The following is a 24,154-nucleotide window of genomic DNA, read 5'->3' as shown; positions in this document are numbered from 1 at the left end:
AAGATTTGAGCAACTTGACGATTTGAAGAGAACCAAGGAGATATGTTTCATCAGTTGAATATAAGTTGAAAGCGCAAACATGAAGAAAACATGACTTTGAAGCAAAATCGCTCCTGGCCCTCAGCCAGGGACCAGGGCGAAGTTCAGTGTAGCTCCGTCCCTCTCCCAGGGACCAGAGCGAAATTCCTCATGAGGCATGTTTCGGGCAAAAAGCAAGCAAGTTTTGGGTTTGAGGCAAGAAAGGAAGGTGAAATGAACCCGTTGAATACATATTGAAGATTGCAAGACACCTAATGAACTCCAAATTGGCCTAGGTGCTCCTGTCCCTCAGTCAGGGACCAGAGCGATTTTTGCCTTAGGTTAATTTCTCGCCAAGTTTGAATGAATTCCAAGCCATGGATGAATGAAGGGATGCACAACAAGATCGTTGAAGATAAATTTTGAAGTTAACAAAGTGTGATGGAGCCTATAAGTACAAATTCGCTCCTGTCCCTCAGCCAGGGACCAGGGCGATATGATGGTTATGTTGCCTTTCCTCTAAGTTTTTACCTCTCCAAGTCAAGGTGAAAGGTGGCAAGGACGTTTTGAAGCGTCTCAATGAAGAACGAAGTATCAAAAGTCGCCAATATTGAAAGAATTACACCAAATGTCCCAGTTCGCTCCTGTCCCTCAGTCAGGGACCAGAGCGAAAGTGTTCAAATAAGGCCAAATTTGGGTTGCTATTCACATTTTGAATGTTTGAAAGGGAGTAAAGGACATCGTTTTGCACTTTGAAGACAATTACAAGTTAAGATGATGGAAAATTTTCATTATATACCCAAGTTCGCTCCTGTCCCTCAACCAGGGACCAGAGCGAAATCTTCACAAAGGCTTAGATTTTCAAAGGTTTATCAAGTATCAAGTGGCCAAGAGGGATCAAGGGACTTCGTTTTACACGATGAAAGCAATGGCAAGTTGATGAAAGCAAGCATGAGCCCAGGACATTGAAGTTCGCTCCTGTCCCTCAGTCAGGGACCAGGGCGATATTTACTATATTTGCTAATTCATTCAAAATTCACGCCAAGTCAAGGTTGTACAAGGTTGCACAGGGTCTAAAGCGTTTTAAGAAGATGGTATGCAAAGGTTTCAAACGTCAAAGGGTCATTAATTGAGCCAAGGAACCTATATCGCTCCTGTCCTTGAGCCAAGGACCAGGGCGATTTGCACAAGATCATTTATTTTCCTTCAAAATCAAGACAAGGCAAGGATACACAAGATCAAGGACATCATTTAGGAAGCAATGAACAAAGAACAAAGGTTGAAAGATAGCAAATTTTGGCTAGAACTTCAGGATCGCTCCTGTCCCTCTCCAAGGGACCAGGGCGATAATCTATTTAAACATCAAAATGCCTTGTAGATGCCAAGTGAAGTAAAAGTGGAATGAAGAAACAATGTTATTACTTGCCATATAGTGAAGATTGGTGATCGAACAAGCAAGATCAAGGAGAAAACACCAAGATCGCTCCTGTCCCTCTCCAAGGGACCAGGGCGATATCACCTCAAGAGGCACTCATTCGCACAAGCAAGTCAATCAAGCTCGAATTTCCCAACGAAAATGCCAATTTCAACGTAAGGATGAAGATTTTGAACGTCAAAAGCAAGAGATTCCAGGCTAAAATGGTAGATCGCTCCTGTCCCTCAGTCAGGGACCAGGGCGATGAGGTTTGTACTTTTCCACTTCTCCAATTTTTTGGCGCTAAAGCAATTTTTTTTTGAATTTATTTTAAATGCTAAAATCGACAAATTCAAAAAATTCAATTAATTAGCATTTAAAAATTGCGCTTGGACATTAATTAATTGATTTTTTGCCTTTTAAAATCGAGTTTATTAATTAAAAAACGATGGCAATTAATTAATTAATTATTTTTTTTAATGAAAAATGGAGCGCTTGGGTTTATTTTACAAAAGTCGGCCTTGTTTTTTTATTTAAAATTTGTTTTTAATTGCTATATTATAAAAGTCGGCCTAGAGGTAAATGAGAGGTGAGCGCTTATAAAAGGAGGGTGAAAATTTTCATTTTCACATTATCATTTTATCATCTCACATGCGATCTTGGAAGGAGAAGTGCGAATTGTGTTTAGAGAGTGCGAATTTAGCAAAGGGAGGTGCGAACCTTAGTTTCCATATTGAGCGAACTTGCCAAGGACATTGAAGATCACGTCAAAGACATCCCCAAGGGTGGCGAATTGATAAAGAGGACGTTCATTTGAAGGAGATCACGTTGAAGCCATCTAATTTCGATTTTTGCCTAGGCGATTCTTTTTTTTGCATTTTAGTGTTAGCTCTCAAGAAAGGTATGGCGATATTGATTTATTGTTTTGATTTTGAACGTTGATCGTCATAGCTTAAATTTTGAATTTTGAAATTTTGAATTCCATTAGCTCAATCGTTTTTTTTAGGAAATGATAACTCAAAGACTTATCATGAGGTTTCCTAAAATTAATCTTTAATCTAATCTATGTTATGCATTGCAAAATCTAGTTCTTATTATGAAATGTTGTGTAGGTATGGCAACCCCGAAGGTGGGAGCATCCACCAGCCGTCCAGCTCTCATGAAGGAAGATCAAAGGACTGAAGAAGTGGAGACCAAGATCGTGTCTAAATGGAGCAACATTGGAGATACCAACTTGGGCAACTTCAGCACGAAGAAGTTTCGAGAGGTCCCTTACATTGGCAAGCCATCACCTGTCGCCTGGAGGATAATTGAAAGTGGCATCATTAAGGCGGCCGGCTTCCCTCCAGCAGTATAGTGCCATGAGTTGATGATCGAGTGTGCTCGTCATTATGATCCTCAATCCAGAACGATCGTGTCCAAGGAAGGAAACACTTTGGCGTATCTTTCAGAGGAAGCTATAAGTGAGGCTTTCCATCTTCCAGAGCACAGAGATATGGTCTACAAGAGCATAGAAGGAGCCAGGTCAATGTACGAAGATGATCCAGATGCTTGTCTAAGCATCATTAACAAGAACTGGTTACTCAAGAGTCGTCCTCGCCTGAGTAAGGTACCGAACACACCACACAGGATTGATTTCCAGGAGGAGTACAGAGATTTGATTACAATGCTCAACCGAGTCACAGGTGCACCTCAAGCTTTTTACTTTGAAAAATGGATGTTCTACTTCATCCAGGTGATAGTTCAGGGTAAAGGAACAATTCATTGGGCTAGAATGATTAGCCATTGCTTGGACGTACAGTTGAGGAGACTCAAAGCTACCAAGTCCTTCCACATGAGTTCATACGTCATCTATGCCTTGATCAAGAGCTTCGAGTACGCAGGACTACCTCACAGAGGAGTGATTGGAAGAGGGCCCGGCGAGGTCAGAGTTTGTGATTCCTATGTTCACTTGCATCATCCGCCAGGAAGCAACTACAAGTTAGTTAATGATACCTTCACTATGAACATCACAAGGACGTTGCAAGGCGGGATTCACAACAGATTATCTCAGGATGCGCAGGAACTAGTAAAGAGGTACGGTGCTTGGTTTATCCAATTTCCGAAGTTTACTTATATCAGAGTTCATGGATGTCCTTCACCTCCATACATGTTGCCGAGATATCCGACAGACAGAATAGTGTTACTTGAGGTAACAAGACAGTTGGCAGCTTATGCGAAGGCATTCAAACACAGACATGGAAATGGAGTTCCTGTACCTATCGTATTGGGCAATTCAGTTGAGGTATGTCCTAATGCTTTAGCCATGGATGACGCAGAGAAGGAGTTAGCTTTGTATTCTTTTTCATTCTTTGCTTTGAGGGAGAGCTTTGATCCACATGGATATATAGAAGAGACAGTCGGTAGGAAGTTTAAGCATGAGTTTCAGATTGAAGATTTTATGATGAATCTCTTAGACGATCTTGAAGTGAAAAGAAAGATGCATTCTAGATTGCCTTTGGATTTCATCAGGGAATGTAAGATTTACAGAGTGGCCGACCAAGCTCAAGACAGTGGCAGACATCTCCAGTCATCCTATGATCGAGAAAGCAAATCAATAAGGTTAGATTGGAATGAGCCCGAGGTCGTGGATCTAGATGCTTTGATGGCTCCGGTCTTGTCTTGTACTCGCAGGTGGGTTGATGTGCAGCATCAGAAGTTGAGAGAGCAAGGCATAGCTATGACTTTCACTTTGGAAGAGAAACCAGCTGAGGGTGGAGCTAGTGTAAGTGAAGGTAATCCTAATCCCAGAAATGCAAATGAAGGCAACCTTTGAAGTGCAAGTGAAGGCGATCTCCATCCAAGAGGCTCGAAGAGGAAAGAGAGACCTGGAAAGAGAGAATCTTCCAAGAAGAGACAAGAGGCCAGCCGAGATCGTTCATCCGGTACATCTTCTCGACAAGAGAAAAGGACACTTGAAGTGGAAGAGTCTATGGAGTCGATGGTTCAGAATGATAAAGAAGGACAGGTACCTCAAGGGTCACCAAGTGGATCTCTCCAAGATTATGGATTACATGAAGACAAGGACAATGACGAGGTAACATCTCCTCACAGAGAAGAAGAAATATTGCATAAGGAAATACAGGTCAAAGAGACAAGATCGGCCATCCCAGATTGGTTGAAGGAAAGATTAACCAAGGTGATCGTAATAGAGGACGAGGACAATGTAATTGATTTAGAGAGCCTTGTTGGACATTCCCAGGAAGTGACAGAGAAGAGAAAGGCTACCAAGATGTCCAAGACGATTAGAGATGAGACTGGATCCAGAAAATTACAGATAGCTACACCGGCAGTAGACAAGTACGAAGGTGAGATCCTAGCAGAGGAATATGATATAGAGACATTTGAGCTAGGTCCATCCATAGCTGAGCAGACACTAGATGATGCCACAAATTCCTTTGAGGCATTGAAGGACAAGCTTAGAGAAGAAATGGAGAAGAGTAGAAAGCTTGAGAGGGAGGTCAGTGCATGGAGAACATATTTCAGCCATCTCAATCAGCCTTTAGGACGTTAGGATCCAGCAAGATCACCTATACAGGCACTTCCCCTTCAATCAATTGGTGAGGCAGAGAGATTCAGGAGTATGGTCCAGCGTATGAGTACTTGGATGGATAAATCTCATACAGTTGCCATAGAATTTGCAACAAGGATGATGAAGACTATTCATAGGGCTATTCAGGTTCTTGAGATCATCCACAATTTGATGATAACGGTAGCCGCTTTTGCTCATACCAAGGATGTTATCATTCCTGTCTTGAAAGTAATTAGACAAACATCGAGGAAGGTCGTAGCGCAGGAAAAGATTATGGATGGAGGACCTCACAGTTTACTTCAGTGGTCAACCTTACTCCAGATGAAGGAAGTTCTCTTTGAGGACATCAGTACTAGGTGCAGTCATGTTGAGGAGGTGATCAACCCGATCCAGGACAGAGTATTTGAGGTACTTCGTACCATTCTTGGCAGGAGGATCGAAGTTGAGACAGATGTGGATTTGCAGGAATTGGAGGATAGGATTAAGGTCATCTTTTGCAAGGACGCCAATATCACAGATGAGCAATAGGACCAGATGTTTGCTACCATGCTCCTGATTGAAAAGACTAAGGAACTTGAACTTACATGGGACGCAGCTCTTCTAGATGCATTTGATCAGGTCATCCACTTGGAAGAAAGAATGAAGAATCTTCCCAAGATTCCAATTGCTGAGATCGAGGGAATCGTATCAAGATTCATTGCATATGCTAAAAAGGAGCATTGGAAAGGGAATAAGATTCTAGATGAGAGGTTGTTATAGATGACATGGCACCTTAATTGTCATTGGTCTATGTCTCCTAGATTTTCGTGCCAAATTTATAATTGGCTATGCATTTAATGTTATGCAATAAAAGGGGAACTTTTGTAATAAAACCCTAATTAGGGTTTAGGTGTCATGATCTTGACCATTGATCTACTTTTGATCTGGACCATTCATTGTAATTGAGGATGCTATTTATACCCTCATTTCATTTCATTTTAAAAAGTTGAATGAGAGATAGCTAGAAAATCAGTATTAGAGAGAGATTAGAGTTTAGAAGCAATTTACTTTTTGTAGCAAGATTGAGCTTTGAAGAAAGAATTCAAACAATTGTTGTACATGATGACTTTGGAATCAATGAAATATTGAAGTTATGGTGTTTTGTTGCAATTCTCTTGGTTATCTTCATGGTTGTTCAATTTTCTTGAATCATTTCTCGATCAAAGTAGTGTGTTAATTCGAAGGACAAAGTGTTGGACTTGATCTTTGGTAGGATTCGCTTTCCAAACCACTAGCTTCTTGCTGATTGTAGGAACGCGTTGCGTGGTCGACTGGAGAATACTCGAATCAGTTAACCTTCAATCGTTATTGTATCTTGGATATGTACCTTCGTGGTAGTGTCTTTGATCTTTGATGTGTTGAAGAACCATTTGTTACCTTAGAAGATCGCATCAATTTCAATTAAGTTGTTATTTTATGGCAAAATTGAAGTTGGTTGAATCTTGCCAAGTCTTGTCCACATGAAGTCATTCTTAGGGTTAGACTAAATTAGACCTCTTGCAAAACCCTATCCTTTTGTTATTTTTGAAGTTTGTTTAGTTCAGCAAAATCTTCGGCAACGTAAGGCCCCTTGAGGACACAGCAAATCACAACGATCACTGGTGCTTATCCACACGTAGAGACCCTACCAAAAAGAACATTGGAGTCATCCTAACTGATCCTTCTTGCGAAATCTTCAGCATTTAGCGACTTTATTCAAGAGAGGATAAGATGCCTTTGGGTATTTTATTCTGTGTATGATTGTGTACAAAATACACGTCAACACAGTGTCAATGTTGCAAGGAGGTCAAGGAATGAACTCAATGAAGTCATGATCATATAGAGCTTAAGTGTAGCAATCAATCAAGTAATGTGAAGTATTCCTAAAGGTGGATATCAAGAAAAAGATATGTGTGGATGAAACTGAAAATTCCATGAGGTGGAGGAATCTACACCTTGCCAAAATCCATGACCTCATGAAATCCACGATTTTGAGGTGAGGTGAAGAAATTTGTCCATAGCTTGCTCAAATCCACGACTTGAAAGGCCCAATGCTCAAGATAGGCGAGAGGTGGAATCATCAATCTATTCTTCGGTGGAGAAATTCACTAGTTGGAGGTCTTGAGGGCTAGGTCGAGTAGTAGTTGTAGTATCAATTTTATCCATGAACCTCCAAAATCCACGACTTAGGCATGAAGTGATAAATCTGTCCATGAGTTGCCCAAATCCACGACTTTAGTGAATTGGTAAGATAATCAATCTTTCAAGGGTTAGGCAAAATACCCGATTTTGGTGACTAAATGCTTAGAATAGCTATGGCAAGGAGAGTTAACATCGAGTCAGCCTTGTAACAAGTTCATCTTCACTTAGCAAAATCAATGAGTTGGAGAGGAAGTGATCTTGAGGTAGAGAACAATTTGTCCATGAGTGCTCAAAATCCACGACCTCAAGGAATCAACGCCCAAGCAAAATCCACGCCTAGGCTAAATCCATGACTTGGAGGTCTTGAGGGGGATGTTGAGTGAAAATTGCAATAATCAAATTCGTCTTTGAACCAAAAAATTGCAAAAGAAATTGTTTTTAATGATGAGCATAAGAAAGAACTAAAATGATCAACTTTATCCATGACTTGAGGTGAAGATCAACGTTTGTCCATGAGGTTGAAGAATCCACAGAGGGTGGAAGGTAATATTAGAATATTTAATTATATTTTAGTCACCTATATTTAGTTCCTTGTTTAATGGTCATTTAGCTTTTTAGTTAATTAGCTTTTAAGCTTTATTTAGCATTTAGCTTTTTCTTTTTAATTAATTAGCTTTTAAGCATAATTTAGCTTTTAGCTCTTTAATCTTTTATTTTAACGTTATGTTCTAATTATAGAACATCGTCTTGTAACCTCTATATATACGTGTGTATATCGTTCAATGTAATCATCCGATTATTGAATCATTCATTCAATTTATTTTTCATGGTATCAAAGCATGGAAATTAAAAATCTCGAAAATTTTTGTTATTAAAATTTTTCGAAGTTTTTATTGAAGAGATTTTTTTTTAAAACTGTTTTTTTTTAAAAAACAGATTTTTTTCTCTTCCTTTTTTTTCTCTTCCTTTGCAGGCTGAATATTTTCCTAGGGTTTCTGCAATTTTTGACTAGGGTTTTGACCCTTATGTTCAAATCGAAATTTTATTTTGGTTGTAGATTCTTGGTGGGTTTTTCGAGAGCTCAACTGGGTCGTCGTCAGATTTTTCTGGGTGCATCGTTTTTCGTGCCTCAATTTTTGAGCCGTCGGATTTGCGTTCTGTTTTCAGATTCTTGGTGGGTTTTTCGAGAGCTTTTCTAGGTTAGTCTCAGATTTTTTTGGGTGCCTCGTTTTTCGTGCCTTGATTTTTGTGCCAGCAAATTTGCCTTGGAATTTAAAAACAGGTCACAATTTCTGTTGGACGTTGGGATTTTTGCTGATTTTTTTTTTGCACCATTTATGCTGTTTTAAGTGTGCAGAAAATTTTAATTTTTGGGTTTCTTCCAAAGCTCAAAATTCGTGCCGGAATTCTCCTATAGGGTTTCAGTTTTTTTAGCAGCTGTTTCTATTCTGATTTTTTTTAAAAAAAATCAGATTCTTCTGTCTCTTGCTTTCACTTAGTTGACCTCGATCAACCTCGATTTCCGTGATGGCATCATTAACCAACATCATGTTGGAACACAGTCAGAAGTTCAACGGCCACAACTACAACACCTGGAAGCAACGTATGCTTACCATCTTTGAGTATCGTTGCCTTGATCAGCTTGTTTTGGGCAAAGAATCTCGTCCTACAACAACATGTGATGATCAAGACAAACATGATGTGAAGAATCGAGAGGCTGTTATGCTTATCAAACTCTCCGTCACAGATGATCAACTCCCACAGGTGCCTTCAGGTAAAACAGCAAAAGAGATCTGGGATCTTTTGAAGGATCTTCATGAAATGTCCGACAAGAGTTGAGCTTTCTTTCTGAAGAATATGTTGTTTTCTATCGTGATGGATGAGAAGTCATCTATCCAGGCACATCTTACGAAGATCAAGGACATCCGTGATCAGTTAGAAGCTATAGACCGAACCATGGTGGAAGAGGATATGGTAGTGATCACGTTGAAAAGCCTTCCCAGATCCTACGAGCATTTCATTGATACGCTCAATATCTCCTCTACTAGTGTTGATTTGAAGTTTCCTGATCTTTGCAACAAGCTGCTACAACAGGATCGATAGAAGCAGCAGTTTGGAAGCAGCGCTAGTTCATCCACTGAACAGGCTTTCACAGCCTCAGCTTCGCATAAGTACAAGGGTAAAGCTTCGTCCTTCCAGCAGAAAGGACAAGGTCAAGGTCAACCTCAGCAGTCTTCCAAAAAGAAGAACTTACAGTGTTCCTACTGTCATATATATGGCCATTTGGTGAAAGATTGCCGAAAATTGATAGCATCCCAACAATCCAAACAAGGAGGGTCCAAGCAGAAAGCCAATTCTGCCACGCATCCTGATCAGAAGGAATCTGCCTTCTATGCGTTCATGGCCCAAACCTCCTCTGATGATGTTCAATCATTAGCCTGGTACATTGACTCTGGAGCCTCTCGACATTTCACACATTGTCGGGATTGGTTTACAGAGTACATGCCTTTCACTGATTCAGTGATCTTTGGTGGAGGTGAAGAGTATACTGTTGTCGGCAAGGGCAACGTTCAGATTTCATCTGGTGGGAGGGATTTAATAATCCTCAATGTATACTTTGTACCTGGTATGAAGCTCAATCTACTATCAGTCAATCAGATTATGCAGCATTCACCACAGCTGGATGTCGTCTTCGGGTTGCACAAGTGCAACATTGTTGACAGGGAGGCTCGCACTACAGTTGCAATTGGTATTGAGGATCATGGTCTTTATAGACTTGTTGATTCTACTGGTTCTCAGGAGCTCGCCATGGCAGCTAGGAGTACTTCCATCAGCACTCTTTGGCATCAGCGATATGGGCATCTCAATGTCCACTATCTCTCTTAGTTGGTTTGAGAGGATCTAGTCGTAGGATTACCTGAGATTCAAACTCAGAATCATGGAGTTTGCAGAGCGTGCCAAGTTGGAAAGCAGCATAGGACTCCGTTTTTAGATGGAGACGCTTGGAGAGCATCCAAGGTCTTGCAACTTGTTCATGCAGACATCTGTGGTCCCATGAACACTCCATCAATCACTGGATGCAGGTATTTTCTATTATTTGTTGATGATTTCAGCAGACGCATGTGGGTTTATTTTCTTAAGCAGAAATCAGAGGTGTTCACCGTGTTTCAAACCTTTAAGGCCTTAGTGGAAAAAGAGTCTAGCTGTCAGATAGTCACTCTTCGGTCCGACAATGGAGGGGAATTTTGTTCTACAGAGTTCACCAACTTTTGTGCATCACATGGCATTAAGCATCAACTTACCACACCTTACACCCCATAGTAGAACGGTGTTGTTGAGCGCAGGAACCGTATAGTCACTGAGATGGCTCGGTCTATGTTGGAGCATAGAAATGTTCCAAAACACTTTTGGGTGGAAGCGGTCTTCACTGCAGTCTACCTTCTGAACCAGTCTCCCACAAAGGTCGTTAAGAAGATGACTCCAGAGGAAGCTTGGTCTGGCAGGAAGCCCAAAATCAGTCATTTGAAAGTTTTTGGCTCTACAGCTTATGTTTGGATTCCAGATGCCACACGCACCAAACTGGATCCAAAGAGTCAAAAATTGATGTTCATCGGCTATAGTGACAACCACAAGGCATATCGGCTGGTTGATATAGACACTAATCACCTCATATTCAGTTGAGATGTAGTATTTGATGAAGAAAGAGGGCCTTTTCAGCCTTCCTCTCTTGATTTGAGCACTGAGGATCACCCTCCAAAGGCTATAAGTATGGGTGTTTGTCTTTCCTTAGCTCCACTTGATGGGAGAGATTTAGTTGACTCTAAAGTTGTGGGGTCTTCCAGGCATGACATTGCACCCCCTGACTTTCCTCAAGATCTTCACGATCCACATCCAGAGGAGCTTGCTCCAGATATTCCAGGCACTCTTCATCCTGCAGCAGATGTTGGTACTTCTACTCTCCGGCCTAAGTGGTGGGCCAAGACCATTGGTGATCTTCATGATGATGAGCTCATTGAGGGTAGATCCGTTAGAGGTAAGAGCCAACAACACACAGTTAATTTTGCTCTTATGGCCAACATTCATAGTATTTATGAGCCTCAAACATATACAGAGGCTAGAGGTGTACCTGAATGGGAAAAGGCTATGGTAACGGAGCAACATAGTCTTCTGAAAAACAACACTTGGGTATTGCCTGATCTTCCTCCAGGAAAGAAGCCCATTGGCTGCAAATGGGTGTCTAAAGTCAAGTATAAATCTGATGGAAGTCTTGATAAGTACAAGGCTCGGTTGGTGGCAAAAGGGTTTTCACAGAAGGAGGGCATCGACTATGAGGAGACATTTGCTCCCACAGCCAAGATGAGTACCATTAGGCTTGTCCTCGCTCTCTCAGCTCAATTTGGATGGAAAGTCCATCAAATGGACGTCAAGAGTGCCTTTCTCAATGGTGATTTGCAGGAAGAAGTCTACATGACGCAGCCTCCAGGTTTCAAGGTTGCCGGTAAGGAACACTAGGTATGTAGACTAGTCAAAGCACTCTATGGCCTCAAATAGGCTCCTTGTGCATGGTACATCAAAACTGATAAGTACTTGATTGATCAAGGCTTTCAGAGGAGTCCTTCAAATCCCAATTTGTATGTCAAACATACTAGTGATGATATTCTATTTCTAGTAGTCTATGTTGATGATCTCATCATTACTGGCAATGCAGCACATCTGATCATGCAGGTCAAACAGAATTTGTGTCAGCATTTTGATATGACAGATTTGGGACTTCTTCATTATTGTCTCGGTTTAGAGGTTTGGCAGACTGATAGCCACATATTCATTTCTCAGTCAAAGTATGCCAAGAGCCTACTAGATAAGTTTCGAATGCAAGATTGTAAACTTGCATCTACACCTATGGAGATAGGGCTCAAATTTATCAGCCAAATCAGATTCACCTGTAGTGGATGATTCTTCATTCAGGCAACTAGTGGGCAGCCTCATCTATCTCACCACCACTAGACCTGACATCAGTTATGCTGTGAGCTATATTTCTCGCTTCATGTCAGCCCCAAAAGTTGAACATTGGGTTGCAGCGAAGCGTGTGCTTAGATATGTGAAGGGCACTCCTGATTTTGGCATTCTGTACAGCAGAAGCAAAGATCCTAGGTTGGTTGGTTTTACAAACTCAGATTGGGCAGGTTGTGTTGATGATAGAAAGTCAACTTCTGGGTATGTTTTCAGCTTGGGTACAGGTGCAGTCACATGGACCAGCAAGAAGCAACAGGCAATAGCTCTTTCCTCGACCGAAGCAGAGTATCGGGGAACTATTAAGGCAGCATGTGAGGCAATTTGGCTACGTAGGATGCTTGCAGACATGCAAATGTCTCAACCAGGACCTACTCCCTTGTTTTGTGATAATCAAGGGGTTCTAAAAGTAGCCAAAAATCCAGTCTTCCATAAGCGGACAAAGCATGTGGAGCTTCATTGTCATTTCATCCGCCAACATGTTGAAGATGGATCAGTGATACTGCAGTACATTCCTACAGAAGATCAGACTGCAGATATCCTCACCAAGTCCTTGAGCCCGGCAAGGTTTCTCAAATTTAGAGGGCAGCTTGGTGTGATAGATAGCATGACCATTAAGGGAGGGTATTAGAATATTTAATTATATTTTAGTCACCTATATTTAGTTCCTTGTTTAATGGTCATTTAGCTTTTTAGTTAATTAGCTTTTAAGCTTTATTTAGCATTTAGCTTTTTCTTTTTAATTAATTAGCTTTTAAGCTTAATTTAGCTTTTAACTCTTTAATCTTTTACTTTAATGTTATGTTCTAATTATAGAACATCGTCTTGTAACCTCTATATATACGTGTGTATATCGTTCAATGTAATCATCCGATTATTGAATCATTCATTCAATTTATTTTTCAGGTAATGCTTATCCTTAACTCAACAAAATCCACGAAGTGAAGAAATCCACGACCTTAGCATGATATTTCCAACTTGTCCTTGACTGCATCAAATCTACAACTTAGAGGTCTTGAGGGGTATTTTGGAGGAGAGTTGCAATAATCAAATTTGTCCTTGAATCTCACAGACAAGGTGATAGGTGAGAGCTGAAGACAATGCGATCAATTTTAAATTTAACTTGAAGAGATGTAAATGATAGAATCCATGACTTTGGGAGTGAAAATCAGTCTTGCCTTTGCCTTGGCTGAATCAACAACATGAAAATGAAGTGATCAAGTTTATCCACGAAGTGCTGGAATCCATGAAATGCAAAGGGTAGATTTGTCCATGAGACACAAAAATCCATGCCTAAGTAAAGTCCACACCATTTTAGGACTTGATTGGGGTGAATGCAAGGTAAAACGTGTGAAGGTGGTCCTAAACTGAAGCGTGTGGACCTAAATGTAACATGGAGATAAGGCAGATTAGGTTTGCATCAGACCTAGAAGCATCGGAAAATCAGACCTGATTCCATAAGCAGAGTAGAATTTGTTGTTTGGCATTGAATAGTGAGGTGTAGTGTAGTGGTAACCCTTCATTTATACCCCTTCTTTAGTGGTAAAAGTGCCTTGAGCAGCCGACTTGGAGATAAAAGTAAATAATGTATCATGACCGACTTGCATCTAATGCCTAACTTTGTACATTGTAACCCAAATTATGCACTCAAAATTCTCGTCGAAAGGGGTATTAAACCTGCTTGAAGGGGATTGAATACTTAGTTGGCTATAAGGGGCAAATTCGAAGCAATTTATAGAAAGGATGGAACACATATTCGGCTAAGCAAGGTAGTGTACAATAGTATGGGTATGAGTTGGTATAAAGAGGAAATGGATCTTGATTTCAAATATTAATCCAGTCAAATTCATTCAAGGGCGCAGACCTCAGCAAGTCTTAGTCAGGAGATCAGAAGCTTAATTTTAGAAGAATCTTGTTAGCATCAGTCAGGATGCGAGTTTGATCAGGGGGCGATTTAGCATTTTTTAGGGTCTGATCTGAGATAGTTAAAAGCTAAGTTGCTGAATCGGGTATGGGAACGGGAATGGGTACGTGGGTACGAAATGCCGGTACGGCAGAAATTGTTTTGGGGGTTGGATACGTTTTGGGTACGTTTATTGTATGTATGTATATATGTAGCCAAAAAATAGAATTAAGTTTAGAATGTCATATACCAATGCATATGGTAAACAGAAATATTACAAATTTCAAATTTTGAAACATAAAATACTAATTTAAATTCATTTTTCAATATCAAAATGATCAAACTATAATCTCATGATAGATAAGTTCTGAGTTCACTAATCAATCAGCACTGTAGGTCTTAAGAATATCAAAAAGATCAAACTAGAATCACTAAACATTTCGGTATCTAAAAATGCAAACCCTGGAGTGCCCACAGGATATTTGTTTCAGAATCTGATTCAGGTACGTTTCGTACCCAGAATCGCCTGGAAAACCCCACGATTCAGCAACTTAGGTTAAAAGTGAAATCAGACCTGACCTACAAAACAACTTCCATATCTGCGAGTATATGTCTAGGCTCAACTAATCATTTCCAGAATTGAAAAGAGGTTGAGATGTCTGATTTCTAATGGTGATGGTCTTGTTTTCACTCAGTTACATGATCATTGATGCAAAATGTGTTTTTGCAGGTTTTAATACAAGGATGAAAGACTTCACACCCAACGATGCAAGATCAAGCTATCCAAGGAATTAAATGGAGGAAATCAACATCAGCATGCTCAAAGCAAAGATTAGGAATACTTCAGCAAGGCAAGTGTAAGATTTATAATATCAATACAAATCATTCTAAGCGACAAGGAGATTAAATACTCAGTCTTAAGACAAATGCATTGGATCAAGGTGCAACACCATTACAAGGATCAATTTGGAGAGGTAACCTCACATAGCGGACTTCAATAGGGAAGACTTCATTAGTGGGCACAAGGATACAAAGAGGTGGCTTGAAGGGAAGATTTCATAAGATAACACAAAGTAGAGAATCAAGGCATTCAAAGGGCTAGCTTTGCAGCATAGGGAGCTCATCATTAAAGGAAGAAACATAAGGATATCTTGATTTTCCTTTGGAAATCCAAGAATAAGCTATCAGTACAAAGAGGTTGAGAAACGGTACAACATGGAGGTATCCTCATACAGCAAGGCAAGGAAGTCGAATCAAAGCAGGGATTGAGGCAAGGCATTCAAGTTCAACATGAACAAAGGAAGATCAACCATGGGCATCACATAGTCTACATCAAGCATCATCAAGGCAAAATATCACACAAGGAAGGGGGTTCCCAAAGGTGCAAGAGCAAATATCATCAAGATAGATAGTTTTAAAAGAGTTAATCAAAGAGAGACTTGATCAACAAAGATGATGCAATTTGGGAATATCTCTCGCTGTCATCACATTCATCATGGAGCAATTTGAAATGTTGAGCATCAAGAGATATTGCTCAACCACAAACACTTGTGATGAGTTACAAGATGAGCAAGTTGAGATGGCACTTGGCCATCATCAACCCAATCACATCACTCCAAGTCAAACCATCCATATTCAATGTACTTAACCTCATCACTCATTGGTCGGCATTCAAAGAAGGACGTGTCTTAATTATATATTGATCTCATTGGTCAAGAAGGAGTTTGTGGTAACAAACCCTAATTAGGGTTTTATCTTGTAATCAATTAGAGCCTTTGAATTGTAAAGAGACCTCTATATAAGGCTCAGTCTCCTCATTTGTAAAGGGTTAATAGTAGTAAGATAGCATGTAAATAAACATACTTTTCATTGAATTTATGGTGGATAGTGGTGTTTCTTCTACATATTGCATGGTTTCTTGTTATATCCTCAAATTAGATAAAGTTAATTGATTATAATGGAGAAGTGTGATGATATTTGATGAGTCCTTCGGTTCATACCATTTACACCTTGTTGATAGCAAGTTGTTTTGCATGGCTAGACTGAACCTAATTATTATTGTGGCTAAGTTTGATTGTGAATACTTCATTTGGATTGCATCAGTGTTGGGTTTTTGAATGGATTGTTTACAATATGAAGATCTTTCAATACCTTAGGAGATCACACTCTTTCTATGGTGTTCTGAGCTATCTCTAGTTAAGTAGAAAGTAGTTTCATGAAGGATTTGTCTATCAAAGCATCATTCATTTTTGTCATTGTCCTTAGGAATTAGGAGGAGTTAGCATAGATTCTCTAAACCCTTTCCCCTTTTGTCCTTTTTTTCATTTGAGTTTGATGTTCATGTTCCAGTTGTAGTTCATAAATGTAAGTCCCCTTGGATTAGCAGCAATCACATCTATACACCGAGTCTATCCACATATAAAGTCAAGACTTGACTATAGGAACCTTGGAGTCACCTCATTTGATCATGAAGTTTAGCATTTGAAGAGATTTTGTCCAAGAGAGGTTAAGATACTTGGTATTTTATTCTGTGTTTGAGGTGTATAAAAAACACATCAACAAACATGAGATAAACCTATAATAATGGGTTGTTCAATTATCATTGATGTGTGGAGTAATATTAGACATCAACCACTCATCAATATCATAGTTACATTTGTAGTTGAGTCTCTTTTTCTTAAAGCTATTGATTGATCAAGGAAGTGCAAAGATGCAAACTTTCAATTTTTATATTTTGAAGGGTGGCCATAGAGAAGGTTGGGACATCAGATGTTCAAGTTGTCACCAACTCAGCACATGTTTGTAGACTAGTTGGCATGATGATAGAGGATGTTTCAAACACATTTTTTGAAGCCCATTTGTTTATGTGTTGAATAATACATTGAAAGACATTGAAAAGATAGATTGCATTAAGGCAGTGGTGGCAAGAACTAGACATACAAATGTTCATTTTTAATTGTAATACCTCACTCTCTTCAAGAATCTTTTGAAAAAGAATTCCTTAAACCTGTGAAAAGTAGACATCCTAGGTACTCTTTGTCAGAGAGGCGCTTGAAGATAGGGAGCCTCTATGATTAATGATAGTTAATGGTGAATGGGGTAGTGGGTAAAGACCAACACAACTAAAGGGAAGTGTGTGAAGCAAAAGATCCATGATGATTAGTGGTCAACTTTGAGGTAATTTACTAAATCAGATTTGTTTTGTTTATTTGTATTTCAAAATTTGAAATTTTTTCTTAATTTAAATTAGGATTGAGTCAATAAGTTTTGAATATTTGTTTGTAGATACATTTGCATTTTCATCTCACTCACTATGTGGGTAATTAGGTATGCTAATTCAAACTCCCCTATTTTTGACAAAATTTATAAGACATTCGACAACATGCTTGGCTACATGAAGTTGGAAATTTATAGTGGGGACCTTGATTTGAGAGTACGGGGGATGCATTAAGTCCATTGTGATGTGGTAGGAGAATACTATGAAGATCTCACTTCTTATGACAATTTATGCTCTAAATTCATAATGTTATGCATCAAGAACTAAGAGAGTGCCTCTTCTTCATTCAAAGATGAAGAGGTGAAAGGGTTTTGAAAGCCCTTTGAAAGATGTACAACATTGAGGAGGCATCCAAATCTTGAGAGCAATGGATTGCTTTTGTCAATCTTTGTGGTCCAACATTTAGCAAATTGGAGGCCAAGACAAATAGGGATTAGCTCAAAATGCCCCTTTTTGGTTGCTGGAAATTGCACGGAAGGGATGCCTTAGAGTTGAGGATGCTTGGCATTCACCTCTTTTCATAGGTTGCTGGTTGCTTTGTTGCAGAGGAATTGGTCCACATGAAGCTTCATTCAGTCTGTCAAGAGGATAATGCTTACCTCTTGACAATCAGAGAAGTTGGTGGCTGTGCATAAGATCTTGGAACTTTGGGATTGACAGGCTCATAAGTGTTGTCAGATGCACATAAATTTCTGAGGAGGAGACACAAGAGGGGCTGTTTGAGGTATCACTGGATGAGGCAGTTCTAATATTGGGAGTGATTCATATCAAGCATCCAATTTTGATGCAGTGTTAGCAGATGAATAGGTGCAGCACAATTTTTGTAATATTTTTGTCATTTTTAGTGTAACTTGCTGCTCTTGGGCACTTTGTAACAATGAAAATAATGAAATTTTGTTAATTTGTGTGTCCACTCATGAATTTTCAACTCAGCTCTAATGCTATTTAATATGATTCTTTAGTGTGTATGATGAATGCTCTTACATGAATAATTGAAACTTCCTATATTGTTAGGAATTTCATTTTTTTGAACTGCCATCCCCTAAAGAAGGCCTCCCATCTCCTATTGTCCCAGAAACACATCCTGTCATCCTCCGCCATCCCTGTCCTGGAAATGGTGTGGTACAGAGGCTTTCGATGATCATCATTTGTTTGTAACAGCATCTAAGGTTTCAAAGACTGTTCTGATTGTGAGGGATAAACAGCAGGTTACCTCCTTAAAACCTCAAAACAACAGTGGTTTTCATCCTTGCAAACAGCAGATATCACTTATTCCTAAACAGTAACTTTCGGTCCTCCCAACAGCTGAGAGTTCAGTATGGAAGGTGGTGATTTGTAGTCAAATACAGCAGTGACAGTGGGTGTCCAATTCCCTCCTTTGCACTTTCTAACTTGTCGTTTGTGTACTCTTAATGAGGGAGACTATCAACATAGCCTCGAACTTTGAAAACAACAGTTTTTAAGGACAAAATGGTCAGGATCTCATTGTGATTTTAGTCAAAATGGAGTGCTGTTTTGGTCCGGCAGATGTAGGTGTTGCTTGTATAAAGCAGAAACCCTGAGTAGTTGAAGTGTAAAGACAAGTAAGACTCTTTTCAAAACAGAAAACAAGATTCAGTACCATTTCCAACCCATGGAGGCATCTTCCAAACTTGTGTCCGAATGCTTTCAGGTGAAGGACACCAACTTTGAACATGTGAATGTCCAGGTATTGGTTTTTGTAGAGCTCATCTGGAAGGGTAATAATGTAGCAAAGAGATCGTGGGACAGTTGTCTTGTTGAGATAGCCTCATTTCTAACTTTGGTGCAAGGTCAAAGAGTTAGTTGTGGCATGTGTTAATTTTTAAAGCACAGTAAGAGAGACCGAAACTTAATGGTAATAAATTATACTTGCATATGGTCAGTGGAATTATTTATTTTAACATGCATTTGATAAATGAATTAGGTCATTGCAATGCCAAAAACTCCATACCTTTGTTTTGGATTTTTTTTTTCAATTTAAATGATGTGGGAATAGTATTCAATTTTCAACCTTTTCTTCTTTTGCAGGTTTATAGACTCCATCAATTGAATAGGGCTTCACAGCTAGTTGGAGGTTTAATGTTCACACTAAGAGGAGTAGAATCCAGTCCACAGACCATGGCTATAAATGGTTCATTGACAACATTGCTAAACGTCCTTCAAGTTCTTGGTATTATTTGTCTCTGGTCAATGACAACATTTATGGTGAGGTTTTTCCCATCTCAACCAAAGACTGTTTCTCCTTGATCTGTTTTTCTTGAGGAGGATGACTTCCATAGAGCTGTAAATGAAAACTCTACGTACAATGTACAGTTTTGTAAAATTGATTTCTCCATTGATCAATTAGAGCATTATCTGGTTTGTTATGAATATATTATTCTGTTTGTTAAGCATGTTTCTGATATATTCTTTTTGCCGGTTGATTACAATTTCCCTTGGAATAACCTTCAAAAATTAGCAGGAAGCAGATCATGGATGTGTTCTTGTGCTAGGCACATAATTTTGTGCTAATTGTTATTAATGATTTATTATACTTTCTTCATGTTTTTAATATGTGGCTTGGCTGTGAGATCAATGACATCCACAGAACACTGTGAGATGAACTCAAACCTCCATTTTAGGTAGTTATAATGCAATAACATGCATTTAAGTACTAATATTAAGCACTGCAACAATTTCGAGGACAATTCCTATGCTAACTTTGCTCATAAAACATTGTCGAGATATTTTTGTAGGCTGTAAACCCCAAATGAAATAATAAATACATTTTTTCCTTTGCCCCTATAATAATGTCAATCATTGCCAATTTCTTCTTCAGTCTCTAGTTTGATTTATCATTCTTTCTGAAGTCTTGGCAGATTGGCTTCTGAAGTCCCTAAATGACAAAGAGTATCGCCAAGGGAGAGCATAGAGGTTTTATCTAACCGATTCTGCAGAGATGGCTAGTACTTATCGAGAAAGAACATGGTCGAAACTTGAAATAGCTTATTTGTGTCGAGTGATCATATCTGGCTGATAGAAGCATTACATCAAAAAGCCGTTGACATTGATTAGACTTGTGAGGCATTATTATTTGTCTTTCCAAAGAACACAAAGCACAAAAATTGTGAATCTAAACAAGTGCATACCTTGATAGTCATTAATGTTAGCTCATTATTCATAAGGTTCTATGTAGCAAGATATGTTATTTAGAGACTAATGGGGAATGTGACACATGGGCTTTTTCTGACAATGATGTCTAAGACTCTCAGGAAATGTTATGATAATGGACAGTTATATGATTTCTGGGGAGTGAGGGTGGGGAAGTATGTCTTGATAAAGTAAGGCCCATGGGGAATCTATGATAATGTGCAGGTCTAAGACTCATGCGAAATCTATGAGAATGAGCAGGTCTAATGCTAATGGACAACAGATTAAGTTCATGGAAAAATGCAACCTTCCTCAATAAAATGGGCAAGATTTGGCTTAAACTTATCTTCTACCCAGCATCCATTTCTAAATAGTTCCAACATTATAGCATATAATGATTAAGTCCATTATTGTTTGCTCTCTACTAAATCCTCATACTGTGAATAGTCCATATAGTCTTTGTCTGCGTCCACTCCTAGAGCCGTTACCTAGTGGATTTAAATAAACTGTCTAAGGCAGTGGTCGATTCCATGCCAATCATTTAGGTGCATGCTTTGTTTCAATGGGTAAGTACAAATAGTGCAATCCATAGAAGTGTTATTTAAAATAAGGGAAAAAATGGTCATCCAAATTTATCAATTTATATATCCGTTGAAGTGTTATTTAAAATAAGTGAAGTTTGTCATACAAATTTATCAATTAGTGTGTATAATAGTAACTATGAATTTTAACTAATCAACACACATCCATCTAATTACTATAAATCAACAGTTAGCTTACCATAAATAAATATAATACATTCCCCATCATAATAAACAATAGAATTGATGGAATACCCTATCATAACAACAGCATTGATATAACCATAATAGATTATGGATAAATATTTTATTCTAAACAAATCTATTACTTCACATCAAAATAAAGAGAAGAATTATTATAATGTTATATACTGATTTATTTGAAATAAATATTTTTAAATATAATTATTAATGTTTAGAGTGAATTTTGTCAATATGACAAATATTTCATGTGTTTTAAAGCATAAATCTTATAGGCTGGTCAGGAATGAGGAATGACGATATGACAATATAGAAAGTATAATGACAATTGGAAACTTTTAAAACTAAGACGTAATTTGAATTATTTTGACAATTAAAATGTAATAGAAAATAAAACATTATAGAAGGTATTATAAATAGAGATGTGACAAAGGTATTATTAAATATCAACTTTAAGAAAAAATATAAAAACAAAATATGATACATAAATAAAGCACATCACTTCATCGAATAGAAAGATTGCTTAGAGGAACTTGCAAACGAATCTGATCGATCCAGTTACATATATTTAATATAAGAATTGAATTTGTCAATATTAAACGAGTATTTATTAGACATTTACAAAGAGAACTTTGATTTGTTTGAAAATGTGAAAAGTTATTATAAAAACAAAGTTTTATGTGCATTATAAATTGTATGAGGTTTGTGATGCAAATTTAAAAATATTTTTATTTTGAAAATTTCAACGAACCAATAAATGTAAATGCAAGTCTTGTGAAATTTGGTAGGCAATAAGACAACAAATAAGTAAATCATTAATATAAAAATGTGCATAGGAGAATGCTTTTGTATTAATGTTCACTTCAAGAGGTAACCTTTCACAAGTGATCAATTGAAATACATCTCTGAGGTGACTCTTTCTTGCCCATGCACAATAATATATAGCTTTTAACAACCTACAAATATCGCTCCCTCATGGATGTGGGATAAATACTTATATTTAAATAAGTGGGATGATTTGCACAAGAAATGCACCCAAGCCTTTAATTATTAATACCTTATTCATATTGGAAAAGGGATCTTAATATTGTCCCCTTCCATATCCTTCCATCCCCCTCTATACCCCCTCACTTACCCTACTCCCCTTGTTCCCTCCAACCCCCAACCTGCCTAAACAAGCTTTGACCTTAAAATTTGATATGAGAGAACTTTAACAAAATGGTTGTTGCCTCCCACATTACATCTTTAGGTACATTCCTTTCCATTATACCCTAATCCTTGGATACAACAATTGCAAAGTTGCCTCTTTTGCTTATCTATGATCAACATTGGATCTAAAAGGAGTACCCCCTCTTATCCAATAATGGAAGCCTTGTCTACACATGTGGATTGCTTAATAATTCTCCCAAGATAAGAAACATGGAATGCTGATATTTGAAGTGGAGGAAGTGCTAGCCTATAGGCCAAAATAACCAACCTAGAAACTTAGCTCTAACTTTATGATAGTCATCTTGTTGCTTAATATGGTTTTGCATTTGCTATAAGTTCTCTTTAAAGACTTTGAGAAACTTATCCTCAAGGGACAAGAAGGTATCAATGCTCCTTGAAACTCCATGAGAAGCTACAGATGGTGGGGTTGACCATATAAAGCCTCATAAGGGGTGATTTTGGATGAACTATGACAAGTGGTATGCACTACTTTCTACCAAGGGCAACCACCAAGGCCGTTGTCCTTGTTGCTTTGACATAGTGTGAAAATTGGAACGTGAAGAAATGGAACTAGAGCATCTGACAAAGGGAAAGTTTGCGAGGAGAAAAAGATTAGAATTCTATCTAGAGTTTGTTTAGTTTGTAGATTGGCATGCCTGTTTCTATATTTGGCTCATTTTTAGGAGCCTCATTCTTGATCATACAAACACCTTTTTGATTGTTTTTTTTTTCATTTTGAGTACTTTTTTTTTTTGTCTTATCTAATACTCTAAATATTTTTATAGTATGATGTATGAATTATTTTTTTTATAAAAATATCAGATTCTTAGAGGACAACTTGCATAGTCCCCATTTTAAAACTTCAGAGGAATTGTTTGGGCTCATACAAACTCTTTTTTGGGTCCATTTTTAAAAACTTGAATGATTTTTTGAGATCTACACAATGATGTAATAATTTTTCATCATTTTAATAATTTTTTTTAAAAAATTCTAAGTATGTCTCTTTACAATATTTGTACATCAAATTCACTTTGTGGAAACTATAATGCACTAAAACAAAATGTCTTATTACTATAACATTTGGGGGGGCATGTTTTGAATAATATTTAAGTTTACAAAACAATCACATTAGCAAGACCAAACTACAAGCAAGAACACCTTCCACAAACAAGAGCTCCAAAGAAGAGTTGCTATATTCCTCGAGTGCAAAGAGTGCAAAATGAATAAAAAGAAAAAGACTTTCTTTATAGAAAAATTAAATGTAAACCTAATCTATAATTAGGGAACTAAAAATAGCTCTAAAAATCCCTAAGTGAGCTTAACCTTAACATAACATGCCTACTAAATGTAGGATGCACCAACAAACCCCCTTAACAAAAACTTAGGGTGGCACAAAATATTGAATGAAAATGCAAAGAATGGGTCTCACAACAAAATGATAAGCTACTCATGTACAAATAAAAAAATCTCTCACAACTGGAGAAAAGGAGTAAAAAAAATGTGGGAGAAAATTTCTTTCCAAAAGGGAGAAAGATGAATGAAGGACTAAGAAGCCTCTAAAACAATGTTCGAAAAAAGAGGAACATGAAGAACATCCTTAAAGCAAGAAGTTGTAGACAATTATCGAACGATGACTATTGTAGTGCTTAATGAAGAACCT

The 24,154-nt window shown here is 38.1% G+C and overlaps 1 protein-coding gene across 1 annotated transcript in view; it reads left to right on the top strand.

Moving 5' to 3' along the window:
• Positions 1 to 19,916, top strand: part of LOC131079756 (uncharacterized) — a 110,833-nt gene extending 90,917 nt beyond the window's left edge. The window contains exon 5 of the mRNA XM_058017790.2: positions 19,403 to 19,916. Within this exon, the coding sequence (XP_057873773.2) occupies positions 19,403 to 19,621 (219 nt within the window). The 3' untranslated portion in view covers positions 19,622 to 19,916. The remainder of the gene's footprint in view (positions 1 to 19,402) is intronic.
• The last annotated feature ends 4,238 nt before the right edge of the window (positions 19,917 to 24,154 follow it).

Source organism: Cryptomeria japonica, chromosome 6 (genome assembly GCF_030272615.1).
Source record: "Cryptomeria japonica chromosome 6, Sugi_1.0, whole genome shotgun sequence".
Lineage (NCBI taxonomy): Eukaryota > Viridiplantae > Streptophyta > Pinopsida > Cupressales > Cupressaceae > Cryptomeria > Cryptomeria japonica.
This window is presented reverse-complemented; position numbering and strand designations above follow the sequence as displayed.